The following is a 17,573-nucleotide window of genomic DNA, read 5'->3' as shown; positions in this document are numbered from 1 at the left end:
CTGTGCATCACGACGAATCTCATATCGAGAGTCAAGACTACAAAGCTTCATCTACTACTTCCACTTTAGACATACCTGGTTCATAAGATAAAAAAATGCGGGGGCAGCCTGCCATACACAATCTAAAAAAGGGGTGAATGAAGGGCGGAGTGGAAAGCAGTATTGTAACAATACTCAACCCATGGGAGAATGTTTGTCCAATTTCGAGGGTGATCTCCAACCAGGAAGCACAAGTATACTTCAATAGTTCTATTCACCACCTCTGTTTGGGCATCAGACTGTGGGTGGTAAGAGGAAGAAAAATCCAGTTTAGCTCTGCTGAAGAGAAATAACTCCTTCCAGAAGCCGCTCAAAAAAACTAGCAGTCACTCACAATAGATTATGGCAAACCATGTAGCTTAAAAACATTAGCAAAAACCATCTGAGCCACCATGGCAGCTTTAAAATGGAAGTTGTAAAGCCATAAAATGGGCGTACTTTGAAAACCCATCAACCACCACAAAGATCACTATCTTCCGACCTTTAGAAACCCCTCAATAAAATTCATAGAGATATCAAACCATATATGGGTTGGTATAGGTAGTGGTTGTAGTACACCAAATGGGTGACAATTTTCGCACTTATGTCGTTGGCATTCTTTGCAACGGGCTACAAAAGAACGCACCATTGGATTTAAACCTGGCCAAGTAAAATCACGACAAACTAGTGAATTTTTTTTTGGACACTTTTGTGGGTTGCATCATGGACTTCTCGTAGCTCACGATTGGCGAGTTCATAATATAGAGGAATGAAGGTTTTACTCCTAAATAAGGACACATCAAATAATCACAAAAATTACTCCCATGGTTGCCCAACCTTTTGCAAAAAGGGAGAGTATGAACTTGAAGTGTGTACTGCCTTCTTGATGGCACCCAACAACGTGGAGTGGATCATAGAAATTGCACAACAATGTTCATATCATGATCCCTACTAGACAAGGCATCTATCGCTACATTGAGCTTCCCAAGTTTGTATTCCACCACAAAATCGAAGCCTAAGATTTTGCTCATCCAATGTTATTGTGGAGACGTTGATAAGCACTACTGCAACATAAATGCTTGCATTGATATTGTAATTATCAGTCCGAATAATAAACGGCTAGTCCCATAAATAGTGATGCCAATGACGAATATCTTGGGCTAAACAAATGAATTCCCTTTCATGTGTAGGAAGTTTATGGTGACGGTCAGCTTGCTTCTTGCCGAAGAAGGCAATGGGATGCATGGCTTGATGCAAAACTTCACTTACCTCACTACCCAAAGCATCACACTCGACGATGAAGGATTAGGAGAAATCATGTAGTTGCAGAAATGGAGTAGAGGTGAGGGCATATTTTAAGGTTTTGAATGCTTTGGTAGCCTCCGTTGACCACGCAAAAGAATGCTTGTGGAGTAAGTTGGTGAGAGGTGCTGCAATGATACCATAGTTATGAATAAACCGAAGGTAGAAACCTGGTAGTCCCAAGAAGCCATGGAAACTGGTTAGGGATGTGGGAGTTTGCCATTCACAGACTGCTTGCACCTTTTCTTAATCGGTGGTCATACCCTTATTACAAATAACATGCTCAAGATAACAAACCTGGACGTCTTCGAAAACACATTTGGACTTTTTCATGAACATGTTGTGTTGCAGCATTAATTTAAAGACCATGTGAATGTGTTGAATATGTTTTGCCCATATAGCACTATAAATCAAAATATCGTCAAAGAAAACTAATACAAACTTACATAGGAATGGCCCGAAGACTTAGTTCATCAAGGATTGAAAAGTTGATGAAGTATTCATGAGCTCGAACGACATCACCAAAAACTCGAAAGGGCCATGATGAGTTCGAAATTATGTCTTCTCCACATCCTCATGGCGCATATGTATTTGATGATAGCCGGAGCACAAGTCCTGCTTGGTAAAAACTTGGGACCTATGCAAATTATTGAGAAGCTCATCAATGATCGGATTTGGGAATTTATCCTTAATAATGTGAGCAGTTAGTTCTCGATAATCACGTAGAACAACCATGTTCCATCTTGCTTCTTAACTAGAAGCACTAGAGAAGAAAATGGTGGTTTACTTGGCCGAATAATCCCATGTTCAAGCATATCTGAGCACTGTTTCTCAATCTCACCCATAAGTAATTGGGGGTACCTATAAGGATAAACTGCAATTGGGTTAAAACCAGAGGACAATACAATGCGGTAATGGTGGAAGTGTCGAGAACTCTTGGAATAATGGGTCAAACTCTGATAGAAGGACGTTCAAAACATCATGGTTGGAAGCTGGGTGCAAGGAAGAAACGAGAGTCAATACACGAGGAGTGTCGCTGGACCACGAAATCAATTTGGCACCTCAAGGTCTTCAATAGAATGCTCATTGATTTCCTCTTCCTCATTAACGCCTATGACACAAAATAGGTGCTTGAAATGATGGTCGTCCACGTCTCATCACAATTAAAACAAAGGCCCTTGGATTTACATTTTTCTTGCTCCGCAAGTGACAACCGACGAATGGGAGGGATTTTGGGACTATGTTTCTGATGCGTTCTTTGGAAGGTCATACTAACATCGACAAAGGGGATATGCAATTAGCAAACTAAGGAAACAAATCAATATGATTTATTTACTTCCTTTGTTAGTATATTTATTTTAGAGTGAATTCCATTTTTGGTCCTACTGTTATAGGGGCGTTTCTAATTTCAGTCCACTTTAATTTTTTTGTCACTTTACAACCACTGTTATTGAATGTGTTCCACTTTTAGTCTACCGTTAATATTTCCGTCAAGAGGCCGTATAATCAAAGGGTATTTTGGTCATTTTATGTTTGTCTCATCTATTTTAATCCAGACACTTCGTCATCCTCCTCCGATATTCGAAGATGGCTCTTCGAACAACGAAAATGGGAAGCCAAAGCTACATCGTTTCGTTCGTTCCAACATGGGCCGACGAAGTTTTTTAGGTTTTAGGTTTAATGTTCTCATTTCTTTAGTCAAACATAGTCTTGGATGAGAAGGAATGTCAAAATACCCCTAGATTACACGGCCTCTTGATGGAAATACTAACAACGGGACTAAAAGTGGAACACATTCAATAATAGTAGTTATAAAGTGGCAAAAAAAATTAAGGTGGACTAAAATTGGAAACGCCCCTATAACAGTAGGACCAAAAATGGAATTCACTCTTTATTTTAAGGAGACATTATTTTCCTTCCTTTTAAACTTTGCTTAATATGCACTCCCTCCATCTCATTTTATGTGTCTGGTTCGGTTAACGAGGCTTGGAGTTATTTTTAATCGAATTTTTTTTCATAATATTAAGTTTAGTATTAGTATATAAAATTTATATATTTAAAAAATACATTAAAAGTACTATTAAACACAAAAAATCAAATTTAAAAATAATTAAAGAATACTAAAGAAAATAAATAAAGAAGAAAGAGTTGGTTTGACTAATAAATAGTAAGTATAGGACAAATAAAATTGAACAGAGGGAGTAATTCTTTATTATAAGCAATGTTGCAAAACACGTTAGGCGCCTAGGGCGTCGATTTTTTATTTTATTTTATTTTTATTTTTTTAATTAAAAAAAATTAAAAATTAAAAATTATCAAAATTCACTAATAAAACATAAGGTTCCCATAGTTATTTCTTACAAACTATTTAGGTAAGTGGTTGTAAAATTGTTCAAAAGATTGTTTAAACCATCTAAATACATAAAAAATTAAAATTAAGAACTAAAGAAGCATTTTTTTGAGAAATTAGTGGCCAAACCGCCTTTGTCCAAACGGTTTGAAAAAATACGCAATTTGAAAAAAAATATTGTCCAAAACGGACAACCGAGTAAAAAGTTATGCCCCGACAAAATTTTAAACCCAAAATTCTAAAAAATAAAAATAAAAATCGACGATTTAGCCGGCTAGACCATCTAGCCGGCCGCTGAGGAGGCCGATTCCGGCCTTCCTCGCGGCGGCCGGGGGCCGCCTAGCACCTAGGCGCCGATTTGCAACACTGATTATAAGTAAAGGACTTTTGATAGAGAAATAAAGACATGCACTAAAGTTTTAAACAAAACCAGGGAGTCAGAGACTCTAGAAACTCCTCACACTCATTACACCATATCTCAGCTTCCTACTTTACAATCTACATACACCCATCCATTCACCATAGGCGTTCGGCCCATGTTTCTTGCCCATTGATGATAACATTCTGCAAAGAACATAACATTTTGCTTTTGTTTCCGGGCATCAACATGGGTGATACAAAAAAAAAAAAAAAAAAAAAAACTACAAAACGAGGTATGGGCTATTCAGACATCCATCTAGAAGTTTGAATACCTTCCTACGACCGTGGAATCGCTTTTCGAGACTGTAGCCAATCTCTCCAAGATTATGAAATCTTTCCTCACATTGCAAGCCACTACTTCCACTGTTGTGACAACCTCTCTTGGCAACCAAGCCTCTCCAGAGAGCACACTACTACAACCAACTGATCCCATTCCTTCGACATGATTCACCAAACTTGAGTTTCCCACGTTTGATCACAAAATGGACCTTCTTGTTTGGCTTCATCATTGTTGTTAGTGTTTTAATTGCTCAAAAAACCCCAACATATAATTGGCATTATTATTATGGCAATCTAAGATATGGTTAGCATGGTGTCGGTTTGTGTTATAGAGGTCCGATTGATCAGATACAGCACCAGACGTACTGACACTGAAGATCTGTTTTAAGAAGATGTTTCCTTTTTGTAGAACGCTGTTTAAGAAGACAGTTTTGGAAAGAAGATCAGCGTATCTGTCTTGGAAAGGTATGGACCGGATCTTTAAGATTACATTCTTCTTATATCGTCCTACCATCTACAATCAGAGATATCTATGGAGAGTGTTCTTATTATGGAACTATAAGTACTCTTTGGGCTGCGTCACTGAAGTGGACTGCATCAGAGTTAGCTCTCCAAGTGAAGAGATTTCATTGGACTTCCTGTATGCACGGCTCTCCAACTTCAACAATCCACTAAATCTGTGTAGACTGGTTACGTACCTTGTGTGTGGCACTTGGATGAGATTATTGTTTCTCTACCTTTGTACATTGGATTATGAGTTAGTGGATTGGACGCTTTTGTGATCGTCCCCCAGATGTAGATACACACTGTATCGAACTGGGTAAACATCTTGTGTGTTGTTTCTTTGCTATCTGCCTTAGTTCTCTTTCTGCAGTCATATCACCCATCTATCTAACTGACTGATATCATCGTTGAATCTGTCAGTCTAATCTATCAGTTAGTTAATCCCGTTAATATCCTTAAATTGAGGAAATGCAAAATTACAGTTGTGAGCTATTATTCGAGAAATCACCACATGCAGATCATGAAAAACTCACCACGATAGCCTATTATATATTTGATGGCTCCCAACTATGGTACAAATGTCGCATGTAGGATGGCCACTAATTTTCTTGGAATCCATTCAAGTACTCTTGCACCCTGCATTTTGGACCACACTGGAACATCAACCCGTTAGGTGCTTTGTTGGTTTTCCGATCGTTGCTTTGATTGACTTAGGAAGCACACACAATTTCATTGTTTCTGGACGGAGCTGGCCCGGGGGCAATGCCAAAAATTATACAGGCCCAAAACGACGTCGTTTTGGGGCTGTAATTATATATAATTTTTTTTTCCATTGTTTATGCCGCTCTGCATTGCTCACTCCGTCAATCGCTCCCCGTCTCTTTCGCACTCTGCCTCTCTACGCCGTAGCCGTCGCTCACTCGCTCTCCACCTCTCTCGTCGATTCTTCGCTCTCCGCCTCTCTGCCTTCCCCTCGGCTCTCTCATCTACTGCCTCGCCAAGTCGCCAGCCGCCACCGAAAGTGACGGAACACCGGTGACCAGTCGCCGCCTCACCGGTCAGCAGGAGTGTTCTTTGGTTCGTACTTCCTAATCTCATTCTCAGTTCGAAACATATTCATCAATATGGCATGCACACTAGTTGATGTTCACCAACTCCCCTAAGGGGTTCACACTACGAGAAGCGCCAAAACACAGCTTGCAATAATCCTTTAAAATACCCCAAGTTATTCAGGATTCATCTCGCAAGATTTGGTAATACCACAATTGAGCTTCACCAGTCATATTAAAAGTTGCCAACTTGACTTGAGCTCGAATCGGGGTCTGAGTAATATGAAAATAGAGTTCACAACGATAGAGCCAAATAAGAGGGTCCTATTGGCCAAAGAACGTAGGAAATTCCATGCACATATATTGAGAACGAGGGATGGTATCATCACTAGTGAGGGGTGTAGCTTCAACTGTGACAGGTTGGAGTGCGAAAGAAGTTGGTTGTGGTGGCTTGGGAATGACATTATAGTTACGAATATGATCATCCAAGGATGTTTCAGTTCCTTAACCGATTTGGATATGTCGTTGTACTCAGCTCTAGAAATTGCATTGTTAGGAGGTTGATCATCCATGATGCCGACAATGGAACCAATGTTATGGTTTAACGTCACATGCAAACAAAAATGGAGGTAAAGAAAGAAGACAAAGAACCAGATTTCCACTAAATGAATCTACATCCCATCCACTTTAAGTGAATATAGATTGAATGAGAACGAATTTGACAAATTTGGCAAATTGGAGAGAATTTGGCACATCCTTACTCGCCCCTAACTAGTACTAGTTCTTACGATTGTACACAGTGACAGAGCCACAATGGGGGCAGTAGGAGCAACTGTCCCTACTTCCCTACCCCATCCCATTTATATATATTGTATGTATAGGTTCCTTACATAGTTAACTTATAAAAGTAAATTTACATAAATTTAATCAAGGATGTGCTATCTTAGATTGTAAGACATTTGTTTTTTTCTTAAATGTTAGGGGTTCAAATCCTACAACATTGTGTTTTAAATCTCATTTTAATACTAATAGTGATTTATAATATGTTTTCTATTTAAACTATTTTATCTAATTAATTATATTTCATATTTTGTGAAATGTTTTTTTTGTAACATTGTGTTTTTTTCTTATTTTTTTAAAGGAATAAGGTTCAAATTGGCCACTGAACGTAACCTGAAAATGCAATTAGGCCACTGAACGAAAAAAAAAGTGCAATTAGGCCACTGAACACTCCAAAAATGTGCAATTTCACCTGATAGCAGGTTACTCTCAATTTTAGCAGGTTATCAGCTTACGTGGCAGCTGAGTTGGCATTTTTAATAAATTTTAAATCATTATTAATAAATTTTAATAATAAATTTTTATTTAAAAAAATTTTAAAAAAATAAAAACGACTTTATTTTATTTTTTTATTTAATTTTCTTTCAATTTTTTATAAAATTTATTATTAAAAATTATTAAAAATGCCAACTCAGCTACCACGTAAGCAGGTAACCTGCTAAAATTGATGGTAACCTGCTATCCGGTAAAATTGCATACGTTTGGAGAGTTTAGTGGCCTAATTGCACGTTTTTGGAGTGTTCAGTGGCCTAATTACACTTTTTGTTCGTTCAGTGGCCTAATTGCATTTTCCGGTTATGTTCAGTGGCCAATTTGAACCTTATTCCTTTTTTAAATATTAATAGCGTTATGATTGTTTTATAATATGTTCTCTATTCAAATTATTTTATCCAATTTCATATTTTGTTTTGAATAATTTTTTTTTATCTCATTTTGATGTATTTTAATTTTTTAAAATATTTCATTAGTTTTTAATCTTTGACCCCCACTAGCGAAATTTTTTGGATCTGCCCCTAGTTGTACAATTCATTTTTCATTCAATTGTTTTTGGGTTTCATAACTGAAAAGTTAGTTCATCGACATCAAGCCACCAAAAAATAAAAAGAAAAGAACCAAACAATACAAAATTTTCAACCTTGCTCTCCTTTATCAACTGAACTCTCATGGTAGGGATGGGCAAACATCGGGTTAAGCCACCCCCAAAAAAAAAAAAAAAAAAAAGACCCGAATTCGGGTTGGATTCGAGCCTGGACGGGTTGGACACTTAATAAACAAGACACAATAATATTAAAACGGTTCGGGTTTTGGATTTGAGGGTTAAAATTCAAATCCGACCCGAATCAAGTTCTACAACTTATCGTGGACAGCATCAAGTTCACTGTACGTATTCTTTTGCTAAGCTTTAAAATCTAAAAACCGATTTGATAAACTGATACTAAGGTTTTCCAAGGTAAGCCAATTCTGTCTGTGTTGCAATCCTTTCGGCAGCCTTCCACCAATCTTCATCTTCTTCTAATTCTCCATCCTGTTTCTCAAACACAGAATAACAAATTAAACCAGTTTTATCTGAAATAATGAGAGGCCAAGGTTTCAGTTCATCATCTGAGCAAGGAAAAAAGCAGAAGAATGTGAATGAATCTAACATTAATGGAAGATCACTGTGAAATGCATCAAACTTACGCCTGATATTTCCAAGGCTTTTGGTATGCCCTCTACCTGTTCTGCAAATCTTATGGCCTCAAGCCACCATTCTTTCTTGCAGCTGTCTACAATATTCGCATCAGTAGCAACAGGTGTGTGCTCCCGACCTTCATTATTACTATCCAGGTCAAAGGACACTGAACAATGAGCTATAACATTGCCAGGGATGGGACGTAAAGGGGATCGATAGCCTGTAACAACCAAACCAGATCAGTAGGTTACAAGTAACTTTTTGGTATGAAGGGAGATATATTAATGCGTGATAAAGAGATCACTTACCTTTGCAATCGGGATCATGGCACTTCTGATAATAATCACCCCTTCTTAGATCAACAACATACATCACTAGCACATCCAACAAATGAAAGTATGTCAATGCACATGAGACATCTTTAACCTTTGAGTATATTACTACAACAGAACTCCTTAGCAAATATGTTTACAGAACTGAAACAAGATAAATAGCGCTATTGTAAATTTCCTACCCAGAAAGATTATTTAGAGTTGGGATTGATGAAGGAAAGGGGGCTATCAAGAAACTTATTTTCCTTTTGTAGTTCTGTGAGGTGGCTTTATCGTAAGGTAAATTTCCTGCCCAGAAAGATTACTTAGAGTTGGGATTGATGAAGGAAAGGGGGCTATCAAGGAACTTATTTGCCGTTTGTAGTTCTGTGAGGTGGCTTTGTCGCTATCTAATGCCTTCACATGTTTCTTCCTGATCACCACGGAAAATAGAACACAATCTAGCATAGAACTTTGTTACAAATTATTGGCTTTAAATAAGCTAAAATCACTTAGATTAATTAATATATTCAAGGTTTTGAACTAATGAATCAGATCTAGAACTTTGATGAATGTGGCATAGGAATTAGGTTAATACATGGACAACATCACTGCTAAAGTCAACCTAGTCTAGCTTGAACGGTAATCCAGGTTCAGAATATATTTTGTGCAATTATAAACACACATCTATATGAAATAGAAAAGAATATGTCATAATTAATGAAACCTTGAGGTGAGGAAATTAAAAATTTAAAACTAGGTTAATGTTCTCACACCATGTGGCCAAGTTGGAGGATACCAGTCAGGGAAATACCCCTCTGCCCAATCAGCCAAAGGTCAGACGGTAATATGGATTGAGGCCCAGCATAGCCCAAGCAGATGCACAACACAGCTCGGAGCCTCAGATAGTTGACCCAGTCAACTAACCATTTGAAGACCCACAATACCAGTCAAAGACCAAAAACAATAGTTGATAGGCTTAACTTAGTGCAAAAAAATGCATGGTTTTTACCTATACGGTTTCCACATAAAAAGTACTTGTGTCTATTTATTTCTAATTATTCACCACATATTTCTCAAGCACATATCTATATAGAGCTAATAATTCCATTTTTAGTCATCGACTATTGCGTCAATTCCACATTTAGTCTTAGTGTTTCAAAATTGCCACATTTAGTCCTATATTTTTCACTTCTAGTCCTTTGCTTGCGTCCTACGAACCCACCGTTAATAAATTTGTAATCTCCATCAGAGCAAATTTCATTTTTAGTACTTGACTGTTGCACAAATTCCACATTTAGTAGTATTTTTTTTTTTAAATTGTCACATTTAGTCCATTAGTCGTACGTTTTCCATTTCCATTTTTGTCCTCCATTTGCCTCCTATGAACTCATCATCAATTACAAAGATATATGCATGCACTATTGTATCATTGGTAAATGCATACACTATTGTGCATGCATCAAAATCACAACTTTCACATTTCACGATCTAATGTTCACTTTAATTTGGAGATTTAAACTAAAAATAAATTTGAATGTAGTAAATGTCCCACATGTGGTGATTTTCAATTTGTATGAACTAGTGTTTACTTTTGATTACAAATATTCACTTTGTATTTAACAGTGCATATAGCAAATTGCATCTTGATATACCATAGTCCGAGTTTTAAAATTATGATGTTGAATAGCAGGGAGTCAAAGTTAGGGAGTTTATTTTAGGAAAATATTTTAGGAATAAAGGAGAGATTTGGTTTAAGTAAGAATTTCAAACCTTCTTCACGGTATTAGAGCTAGGTCTATGAATCCCTAATCCCTTCGGGCCAACTTTTCGAGGCTTCTTTCTCAATTCTCAAGCCATGACAAAATACGGAATGGCCTCATCACAAACTTCCAACATCACGATATTTGAAGCATGAGGCAATTCAAAATCTTCAAACCTAGGTGGCAATAATTCCTCTCTTGGGACTGGTATGGTTGCTCAAACAGATTCACATACAGCTTTCACTATTAACAAAGGAGGAATGAGGCCGGACATAGTTGACTTAGGTGCTTCTGATCACATGACAAGAGATGCTACTCTTCTCCAAAATTACAAGCCAAGTAGAGGTCACTCACTTGTCCGTATTGTTGATGGTTCAAGTTCAAAAATTGCTGGGACATGTTCCATTCAACTTACTAAAGAGTTGTATCTCAACTCTGTCAAAAATGTTCCAAACTTGGATTGTAATCTTTAGTCCAGTAGCAAATTGGCTCATGATATTCAATATGTTACTAAATTTTATCCGAACTTGTGTGTTTTTTAGGACTTGAAATCAGGGAAGATGATGGGCAATGTTGAACTGTGTTCCAAGCTCTATCTCTTCTCATCTTGTCGATCCTCAGATCAAGTTTCTCAAGCAAGTTCTGTCCAATCCCAAAGTATGTTTTCTGTGTCCAATTCTAATGACAATAAAGATAGTGAAATAATATGGTTACACTATCGTCTTAGTAATCCTAGCTTTGTGTACCTCACAAAATTGTTTCCTAAACTATTTATCAATAAAACTCCAACATCTTTTCATTGTGAAATATGTCAAATTGCAAACCAGACTCGAACAGTTTATCCTCAAATTCCATACAAACCTTCAACTGTTTTTTCTTTAATTCATAGTGATGTGCCCCTCATGAATAAAAATTGTTTTTGGCACTCAATGGTTTGTGACATTTGTTGATAATCATACACAAGTAACTTGGGTTTTTCTTATGAGAGAAAAGTCAAAGGTTAGGAAAATTTTTCAAACCTTCAATCTTATGGTTCAAAACCAACTTAACTCTAAGATTTAGATACTGAAGTCAGATATTAGTGGTTACTAATTTGTCCATATTGTTGATTGTTCAAGTTCAAAAATTGATAGGACAGGTTCCATTTAACTTATTAAATAGTTGTATCTCAACTTTGTCCTACGTGTTCCAAACTCGGATCGTAATCTTTTGTCCATTAGCAAATTGGCTCTTGATATTCAAGGTGTTACAAAATTTTATCAAAACTTGTGTGTTTTTTCAAGACTTGAAATCAGGGTAGATTATTGGCAGTTCATCTATCTCTTCTCATGTTGTCGATCCTCAAATCAAGTTTCTCAAGCAAGTTGTGTCTAATCTCAAAGTATATTCGAGTCCTTTTCTGTGTCCAATTCTAATGTCAATAAAGATAGCTAAATCATATTATTACACTATGGTCTTGGTCATCCTAGCTTTGTGTACCTCACAAAATTGTTTCCTAAACTATTTATCAATAAAACTTCCAACATCTTTTCATTGTGAAATATGTCAGATTGCAAAGCATATCCAAACAATTTATCCTCAAATTCCATACAACCCTTCAACTGCTTTTTCTTTGATTCATAGTGATGTGTGGGGTCCCTCACAAATAAAAATGTTTCTGGCACTCGATGGTTTGTGTTCAAACCCTAGGCCTTCCTTGTAGGAAATGGCCCATTAGGTTAATACTTGTATAAATAGTAGATCTCTATATACTCCTATTGAGATAATAGGACGAAGCCCTTTTATTCTTTCATATTATCTAACATGGTATCAGAGCCTAAAACACCCTAGCTTTCCCTTTCTTTCCCCGCGACAGTGGATCGCTTGTTCCGAAGTGTCGGGTGGTTTTTTTCCAAATATTTCACCACTAGGCCTCTCGGAACCTCGTCGCGAGCCTACACCTGAAGACCCATCGCCAATCTCCATCGCACACGCCCTCACCGGAGTCACCGCCGTCTCAGTCATATCGGTTTTCTAGCCAGATCTCCTCCTCCAAACCACCGCGGCACCGCTCAAAGTGTCATTGCTTCCCTTGGACTCACCTTGAAGAGGCGCCCCTTAGAGTGTGTTCGGATCCTCCATCGCCAACCACCTCTTGAGACAGTTTCATTGTCTTTTTCTGAATATTTTATGGTTTCATATCCCATCACTTTCACCTCCTTTCCCGCCATTACCATGGATAAATTAACTGGTGGTGAAAACTATGCCTCTTGGGCTGCGTTCGTGAAACTCTAGCTTAAAGGCCAAGGTATGTCTACTCATCTGGACACAAAGGTTGAAGACATTAAAGAGAATAAAGGCGAATGGGAGAAGGTAGATGCGTTGTTGTGCAATATGCTATGGCAATCGATTGATCCCAAACTCCATAACGTGTTATGACGTTTGCAAAGTCCCATTACACTAATAATATTCAGTCTTTATTCTCTAATTTCCAATATGCTTAATTTTCGTGGTACAGTTGATATGGATATACTGGCATTCCTTCGCCGAATATAAGCATTACAGCAAGAATATAACAATCTGATGCCTAATGAGAAGACTGTAGATGGTCAAGTGAAGCAGTGTGACAAATTCTTTATGGTGTTCACCTTAGCTATCCTCCGTCCAAACTTAGCTCATCGTGGCAACCAACCTCGTTGTGACTACTGCCACAAGTTAGGACACACAAAGGATCGATGCTTCAAGTTGCATGGCAAACCCCACACTATGTTCATGTGTTAACTTCAAAATAACTTTCCATGTTGTTTTCCTACAGTATCCATCCTTTTAACTTGTAATTAAAGTTACTAAAATGAATACTACATTTAACTAAAGGGAAAGAATGGAAATAATCAATTAAACTATATGTTATGTCCCACATATCATTAAATACAACTTCCTAAATTTCATATGTTTTCTCTCTTGTGACAAATGGAGGGAGTATATACAAAATTACAAATAACTAAATGATTAAGATTATTTTTTATTTTGCATAGCTTATTATTATTATTTCAAAAGTCCAAAGATTAAAGGCGGAGAGAGTATTACTAAGTGTCATGCCCCATGAGTGTGGGTTACTGTTCTAGTTTATATAAAAGGAATTATGGAAAAGTAGTGTGCCATGGTCTAAAAGGTACGTGTACCACCAGGTGGGAGGAAGAAAAGGTAGGATATGGAAGTCTTCTTTCATTTCTCAACGGTGAAGTAAGACCAAGCTCATGAGCTTATTATCCTAGGTCAGAACAAGTTGATAGGATCCCCTTTTTTACGCCCTCATGTCACCCCAATCCCAGTGTGGGACATGGGGGCAAAAAAAGGAAAGAGGGATGAGGTTTCTCTCACTTTTTGGCATAGCGAGCCCCCGGTGGGAGGCTCCCACGACGAACTATTAGAGGGAATAGAAAGCTAACACTATTAACTTGGTAGATAGATAAAATTATGACTTGAACAAAACAAAGTGTGTGCAAATCAAAGAAGAACAAAAAGAAAATATTACCATGATTGCTTTTGTGTTCTCTCCCAATTCTTTCACAATATCTGTTTTTCGACATGCTGTAGACTATCAGTCCATACTCTGAGAACCAATACCAACTCCGAATTTTTCCTGGCAATAAAAAAATTGATAGGAAAAGCACAGTAACTGTTACTAGTTTTGGCTACCAAATTGGATTTAACACAATGTACTGTTTAATAAATCACATGTCATATTCCAAAGTAACACAAGTTAGGTGTTAGTCTTTTACCTGGTACACTTCCTACGGAAGCAATATATTCAACAAATGCATCCACTGGGGGGAATGGAGATTTTCCCATCAAGTATGTTCTTGAAGGATCACTTTCAAAATTATTCAACTCAAATGCTTGTGGAGTGAAGGACATTTGTTGGAAACTTTGGGCAATCTGTGTAAGAAATAAAACTTTAGGTTTGGCTTTCAATGCATAGCAACCCCTAAGCAAATTATCTCTACAGAACAGGAGAAGGGCAATCTGTGTAAGAAATAAAACTTTAGGTTTGGCTTTCAATGCATAGCAACCCCTAAGCAAATTATCTCTACAGAACAGGAGAAGGGGGCTAGCAGGACCAAATCTATCACTATGAACAATAACACTTGATTTTACAAGATTATAACAAGTGAGAAGCCAATAATTACCTCTGTATTAAAGTGCAGGGTCCTTACACAATCTGAATCCATTTTACAGACCAGAAGCCTCTCGCAGTCAGCATCAATATTGCAAATCAGTGATGCCATAAACATTTCATCCTCACTCTGCCGCGAAATTAAAAGGTCTTTTACTCAACTTTTTTTTTTTTAAAGAAGTATTAACATGTCAAATGCTGGAGTAATTAACATGTGTATTCTGGAAAGGAAAAGACATCAAGTGTCCCAATACTACTCCTATAACCCAAAAATAATTCACTCATATAAATTGGGATAAGAGTACTAGAACTGGATATTCAAATTCAAAGTAATCAGATCATACATAGTAAATTAAAATTAGCTGCATACCATGTTCTTACATTTAAAGCGCCCGCTTGGTATAAGCACAGAACTTTTCCCAGCTTTAGATGAGAGAGCTAGCCGAAAGCAGCGATTTCTAGAGTAGACAGCATTATCAACAAAGAGTTGAGCTGGAATTCCAACTGATTTTGAATCTTTTGACACAAAAAGCTTTCTGAATCTCTCATCCGTTTCACTTGAACTATATATCCGTGAACATACCTGAAACCATCTAGCAGTCACTTCAGTTGTTCAAAAGAGAAAAGGGAAACCCTGAATTGTTAACTAGGCATTTATGCAATATTCCAATGACTTGCAAAACCCTTTACTTACAATGATAGTCCAATTGGCACTCCTCAACTTTGAAGTATCACAAACACAGGTTTAACAAGAACTTTATAAAAACGAAGCTCCACTATCATGGCAAAGAAGATATGCATACCTCAGCTGTGAAAGCCCCAACATGTGAGTTGTCCTTAAAAGCAATTTTTGGCAATCTAATAATTAAATGTCTGGAGAACTTATCTGCCACAAAAGATATTTATAAAATCAGAAATTCACAATACAATCTTATTAATGTTATCAGGAAAAAAACAGTGGCAGCATTTGTATGAATCTCTATGGCCAAGTCCATTCATATAAATAAAAAAATTTAAAAACCTTACCCTCCAACTGAGTTGTACACTATTAGTTATGCAGATAGATATAATGCATATGTAATTTAGACATAAACCCAAAAGCATGTGTTGAAGAAAGCAACTATTACCATACCTTCAGTAGAAGAATCAAGCTCAACAATCCAGTCATGACTTCCTTCAAGAGAATACTTTTGTAGCAGTGTGTCAAAGACAGCCACAATTAGGAGGTCAACCATTTCATCTCCATTCTTGTCTGCATTTGCTTTCTTATTGAACTCCAAATCAAAATAAAGGTGGCATGGTAAACCCTGGGAATGAAGCATAACCATCCGTATAAAGCTCAACTACACAACACTTAAATGCAGATAGAGAAAGATAGATACTAAATTTGCATCATCAACTCAAAATTAACTGCAATCACCTATAGGTACAAATGTAATATCATTAGTGGACTATGATGTTTTATATCAATAAACATGATTGTTGTAAAAAAAAAAAAAGGATAAAGGATTAACAGCAAATAATGTTACCTCCTGAATGACTTCATAATGATGTCTCCTTTTAGGATTCATACTTTTATACCTAAATAAGATTACAAGAATAATCAACCTTAGGAGGCACTTGGCATAAAGTATATTAGTTTAAAGAAAATTGGTATTTTAGTAGTTTACCTTTTCCAGAAGTCCTCATATGTGGAAACAAGGAACCTTCTGTAACCATTTATATGGTCCTGATAACTAAAAACACGAGCATTTATGCACTGTTCTGCATATTTCATTGCTTCAACCTGCTTTGGGAATGTAGCCCATATTTCTTGGCTACATAAACATCAAAGTAAGTCAAAAAAACAATGAAAGTTATAGCATTAAATATGCGATTAATAAAATGCAAAATACTTGAACTCATCACTAATCACTTAAAGATAAAGACAGGCGACAAATGGCACACTAATAGGCATTTTACCTTAGCTTCTTTTGTTCACTGAGATCTACACGTATTTCATGCAACAATCGCAACAAACTAGCTGGTCTCTTTGGAGGAACCCCATGTGGAGACCCATAAAACACGAGGGGACAGAACTGCTTCCCGTTGCTATGATATTTTCTCTTGGGTTTTGATGAACCCAACTGAAAGAACAAAGCACATACTGATTAACAGCAGCATCAACCACATTTCGGCATATGAAAGACACAAAAATCTTATAGAAAAGCAGAATAAAGGAAGATAAATTGCAGCTCAGCAATATAATCATAAGCAAAGAACAAAAACAATGCATACATTTTCAACAGAATGGTCAGCATCTGCAGTGGTCTGGAGAATTTTTTCAGTTGATTGTTTCTGTGCTGAATCTTCCGACTTTGTAGTTCTTTTTCCTCTTTTTCTCTCTATAATAGCAGATTCTGAGAGAGAAAAAACAAAAACAAAAGCCATAACTTACATTCTGCACTAGAAACAAGCAACCAACAGTATCCCGAAGCATCAAATTGGGCATAAATTTTCCATTTTTTGTGAACATTTTTCACTTTATGAACCCAAAAGTTAACACACATGAAGATAACGAAAATCAAATCCACCAATTACATAAAGCTAGCATGCAGAAGAAAAATATTAACTTCAATTTCTAGCAGAAATGTCACCACATTGAAATTCCCATTCCTATGTTTCGAGTTATGAAGGTTTTAGTTTTAGGGTATGAGATTAAAATCCAAAAAAGGGGCAAATATATGAAAACCAGAGATCATAAGAGAGAATACGCGGAGGAGAAAAGCCGCATTTGAAGCATTCGAATAAGCGATCAACGTCGTCCATGGAATTGTCCTGTACTGTTCAGTATCTCGGGTTCGAATGATTTAACGGTGCTTTCTTGAGCGGGAGTTTAGAAAAGGAGAAAGAAGTGACGATGAACTAGA

The 17,573-nt window shown here is 36.9% G+C and overlaps 1 protein-coding gene across 1 annotated transcript; it reads right to left on the bottom strand.

The window, feature by feature from the left end:
• Nucleotides 1–8,047: 8,047 nt before the first annotated feature.
• LOC109173023 (DNA-directed primase/polymerase protein) lies at nucleotides 8,048–17,566 on the bottom strand. The gene is made up of 15 exons (XM_019322280.1): nucleotides 17,418–17,566; nucleotides 16,942–17,063; nucleotides 16,627–16,790; nucleotides 16,335–16,481; nucleotides 16,194–16,245; nucleotides 15,797–15,971; nucleotides 15,468–15,550; nucleotides 15,035–15,247; nucleotides 14,678–14,794; nucleotides 14,270–14,426; nucleotides 14,023–14,130; nucleotides 8,743–8,808; nucleotides 8,443–8,654; nucleotides 8,173–8,287; nucleotides 8,048–8,133 (listed from the first exon to the last, which is right to left on the bottom strand). The coding sequence occupies exons 1-14, from the start codon at nucleotides 17,470–17,472 to the stop codon at nucleotides 8,198–8,200; spliced, it is 1,761 nt and encodes a 586-aa protein (XP_019177825.1). The 5' UTR covers nucleotides 17,473–17,566; the 3' UTR covers nucleotides 8,048–8,133; nucleotides 8,173–8,197.
• Nucleotides 17,567–17,573: the final 7 nt, after the last annotated feature.

This window comes from Ipomoea nil, unplaced genomic scaffold, assembly GCF_001879475.1.
Source record: "Ipomoea nil cultivar Tokyo-kokei standard unplaced genomic scaffold, Asagao_1.1 scaffold0465, whole genome shotgun sequence".
Lineage (NCBI taxonomy): Eukaryota > Viridiplantae > Streptophyta > Magnoliopsida > Solanales > Convolvulaceae > Ipomoea > Ipomoea nil.
The sequence above is the reverse complement of the archived record's forward strand: the minus strand, read 5'-3'. Positions and strand labels throughout refer to the sequence as shown.